The 4,139-nt window shown below is 42.6% G+C and overlaps 1 protein-coding gene across 2 annotated transcripts; it reads right to left on the bottom strand.

Moving 5' to 3' along the window:
- On the bottom strand, nucleotides 1-3,734 carry LOC115125581 (uncharacterized). 2 transcript variants are annotated; one of them, XM_065015177.1, is made up of 7 exons: nucleotides 2,365-3,734; nucleotides 1,296-1,622; nucleotides 1,033-1,135; nucleotides 876-915; nucleotides 665-745; nucleotides 401-483; nucleotides 1-209 (listed from the first exon to the last, which is right to left on the bottom strand). In XM_065015177.1, exons 2-6 carry the CDS (start codon nucleotides 1,615-1,617, stop codon nucleotides 415-417), a joined length of 615 nt encoding a protein of 204 aa, XP_064871249.1. In that variant the 5' UTR covers nucleotides 1,618-1,622; nucleotides 2,365-3,734; the 3' UTR covers nucleotides 1-209; nucleotides 401-414. The 2 variants fall into 2 exon arrangements, with proteins under 2 accessions (XP_064871249.1, XP_064871250.1); XM_065015178.1 differs by having other exon boundaries at nucleotides 405-483.
- Between the last annotated feature and the right edge of the window lie 405 nt (nucleotides 3,735-4,139).

Raw genomic sequence — 4,139 nt, 5'->3', positions numbered from 1 at the left:
TTTATCTTCAATATATTTAATTAACATTACAAGGAAAAAACATTGGGGGTTCTCTTCTCTTCGGACCAGGTTCTTTTATGGTTCTCTACAGTCCAGGTTCTGTGTTGGTTGACTTCAGTCCAGGTTCTGTGGTGGTTCTCTTCAGTTCTCATAATCGGAGGGCTCAGCATCTATCTGAGGGGCTGTGTCACAGGGGAGTCCCTCACATTCTGAAAGAAGACACACTGAATGAATACTTTACACACCACTTCATGAAGTGTTTATGGACACTTTTACACACACACACACACACACACACACACACACACACACACACACACACACACACACACACACACACACACACACACACACACACACACACACACACACACACACACACACACACACACACACATACCTACTCCCAGGGTGTCACTCTGGTGATCTGGTCTTCTTCTTCATAGCTGTGCACATGTCACTGTTAGGGTCAGGATGGACACTCTGTGGAGAGAATGAGAGAGTGAGAGAGAGGCAAAGAGAGAGCGTGAGAGGGAGGGAGAGAAGGAGGGAGGGAGTAGAGAGAGAGAAATGCAAGAGCACTTTGTGACACCACTCTCTCTTTCATTTTCAATAAACAAATTCAAATACTGCATAAAACACAAACACTTAATAAGAGACTTACTGCCAGAGTGTCGTAGTCAGGTGACATGGTCCTCATGTTCAGACCTGTGTACGTGTCACTGTTAGGATCATGATGGACACTCTGTGTGGAGAGCGGGAAATAGAGAGAGGGAGAGAACATGGTAACAGTGAAAATAGTGTGAAAGAGACTGTTGTGATACAGTAAATTAATGTCACCAGGTGTGGAGGTGGAGGTTTACTGATATAATCACCTGTGTGTCTGTTGTGGCATCACTTCCTCCTGTGTATCTCCTGTAAAGAGGAACAGAGTGAGATAAAATCTCTACTGACCTCTACTGGACATTTATAAACATTTCATAGACAGGAGAAGAGGTGTTGCTGATTGGTATAGGCTGTCCATTCTTATACCAACTGTAGGCTGTGATGGGGTTCAGTGTACATTTGGTTCTGCATCTCAGTGTGACATTCTCCCCCTCTGACACAGATGTAGGATCCATCTCCAACACAACATCTAGAGTAAAATTAATCAAATCATTATTCTCCTCCTATTTATGTCCTCTTATATGAAATACTAGATTTGTTTTTTTTCTGTCACATACCACTACTGTGTCTGTATGACTTCCCTTAATAAGGTAATTACTGTAATAGATGTGAGATGTGTGACAGTTTACCTGTGACAGTCAGGGAGACAGGTGAGCCAGAAAACTTATCTCCTGATGTTATCAATCTGAATCTGTACCCAGAAGAGTCACTCAATCTCAGATCTGTGATTCTCAGGGTACAGTCACTCTTCTTATCCCCAAGGTACTCTATATGAAACTCATACCCTGGCACTGAGCTCAGATCTTCAGCATCCATATCAGACCATTTAGTAAACCAGAAAGAATGTTTGATCTCATGATAACTGGGATATGTGTAAGAGCAGGATATGTCCACTGTTGACCCCTTCAAGGCACAGATACTCTGATGGGTGTAAGTCAAACTCCAACACATCTGACCTGAAATACAAGAAGACAACAGAACACCTTTCATAAATCTTTAATTACAATGCTTACCAGTATACACTTATATTTTTAATAAAGTAGGAAAATAATAATGACTTCCTAACCGTTTGTAAAACCATAATTATATTCTGTAAAAGTAACGAGGAAGTGACCACCCCTTCAGGTTTGTAGTTTTTCAACATTTGTAGTTTTCATTTTATGAAAATTGAAAGGGTGTTCTATGTGCAAAAACATAGCGCAAAGGTCTTCAAAAAGTAAATTCTCCCACTGACATAAATGCACCCTTGAAATGGATGGCTCCAAGTGGAGGTAATTAGGGAAAGTGCCAACCAGCCGTGGAGGCAACATAAAAGGAGTGATGTGGCACACCACTGGAGAGACCCGGGAGAGACCGACACAGAGCCAAAGCTGAGAAGAAGGACTGAGCCAAACCTATGTGATTTTCTTTGTTATGTTTATTTTATGGCCTAGTAAAGTTATGTTTGCTGACTAAAACCTCCCGGTCTCTGTGTTAATCTCTGCACGCTCAACCCAACACCCCACAGTTTACCACAATTTTAATAAATGACCACATTTTCATGAATTTGATTATATATTCTTGAAGCCCGTTCAATACCGCTTGGGAATAGATACGGAACTAAAGCAGAAGTGGACGTCACACTCAATGCATATACAAATATGATTGTCCCTCAACTGAAATGTTGTATGAAATGTTGTTTACAAGGTCAACACTCACACACTGCAGGAGAGTGGAGATCCTCATGGCCTTTTACAGCACAGGAGTAACTATCGTCATAGTTACTGGAGACTGGGTCTTTGTACTGGGGGGAGGTGCTCTCATCTAGATGTTGTCCGTTCTTGTACCAGATGTAGGTGGGGTTGTCAGTCAGAGTACAGGTGGTGCTACAGGTCAGTGTCTTATCCTGATGTCCACCAGTCACCTTCACCTGAAGACCTGGAGAAACAACAATATCACTGTAAATCCCTTTATCACTGACTTATCACTCTAATACAAAGATGGAAGAAATCCTATGTTATACAGACATAAATACAAACCAAGACAAATGTCAGGAACTAAATGGAATTCAACAGTTTTCCTATATTGAATGTAACTGTAACTGTGACAGACAGAGTGACTCCAGGTTCACCAGTATATAGAATATCTCCATGTTCCAGTCTGATCTGTAAATCTGAACATGTACGTAGCTGAGTCACTCTCTCTCAGGTCTGTGATTGTCAGGGTGTGGTCATTCTCTTCATCCTCACGGTATGTCACACGTCCTTTGTAGTCTGGGTCATCACTCAGACTCACATAATTTTCCTCAACATATATTTTAGTGAACCAGTAGGTTGTTGTGACTGTATAACCACTGGGATATGTGTAAGAGCAGGTCAGCTATACTGTTGATCCCTTCAAGGCACAGATACTCTGAGTGGTGTAAGTCACACTCCAGCCATTCTGACTCAGTACCACTGAAACACAGTCACACAACACAATGGTATCAGAATTAAGGCAAGGTCTATTGGCTCACACTGACAGTAAACATTTTCCAGACTTTGCTGCCGTAGTTGCTGAGTGTGAATAGAAAACACAGATAAGCATCACTCAGTGAGGTGTGAAAGATAACTATTTAAGTGAAGTGGAGACACCTAACAGAACACACCAGAATAACATTATGATTCTTATCCTTTTAGAAATGTCTGTAGATTATTAAACAGAGCAACTAAAAGATAAGAAAGACCATACCTGCTACAGACCAGAGAAAGACCATACCTGCTACAGACCAGAGAAAGACCATACCTGCTACAGACCAGAGAAAGACCATACCTGCTACAGACCAGAGAAAGACCATACCTGCTACAGACCAGAGAAAGACCATACCTGCTACAGACCAGAGAAAGACCATACCTGCTACAGACCAGAGAAAGACCATACCTGCTACAGACCAGAGAAAGACCATACCTGCTACAGACCAGAGAAAGACCATACCTGCTACAGACCAGAGAAAGACCATACCTGCTACAGACCAGAGAAAGACCATACCTGCTACAGACCAGAGAAAGACCATACCTGCTACAGACCAGAGAAAGACCATACCTGCTACAGACCAGAAAGAAAGACCAGAGAAAGACCCTACCTGCTACAGACCAGAGAAAGACCATACCTGCTACAGACCAGAGAAAGACCATACCTGCTACAGACCAGAGAAAGACCATACCTGCTACAGACCAGAGAAAGACCATACCTGCTACAGACCAGAGAAAGACCATACCTGCTACAGACCAGAGAAAGACCATACCTGCTACAGACCAGAGAAAGACCATACCTGCTACAGACCAGAGAAAGACCATACCTGCTACAGACCAGAGAAAGACCATACCTGCTACAGACCAGAGAAAGACCATACCTGCTACAGACCAGAGAAAGACCATACCTGCTACAGACCAGAGAAAGACCATACCTCACAGACCAGAGAAAGACCATACCTGCCCAGACCAGAGAAAGTACCT

This window comes from Oncorhynchus nerka, unplaced genomic scaffold, assembly GCF_034236695.1.
Source record: "Oncorhynchus nerka isolate Pitt River unplaced genomic scaffold, Oner_Uvic_2.0 unplaced_scaffold_1639, whole genome shotgun sequence".
In the NCBI taxonomy this organism is placed as follows: domain Eukaryota; kingdom Metazoa; phylum Chordata; class Actinopteri; order Salmoniformes; family Salmonidae; genus Oncorhynchus; species Oncorhynchus nerka.
This window is presented reverse-complemented; position numbering and strand designations above follow the sequence as displayed.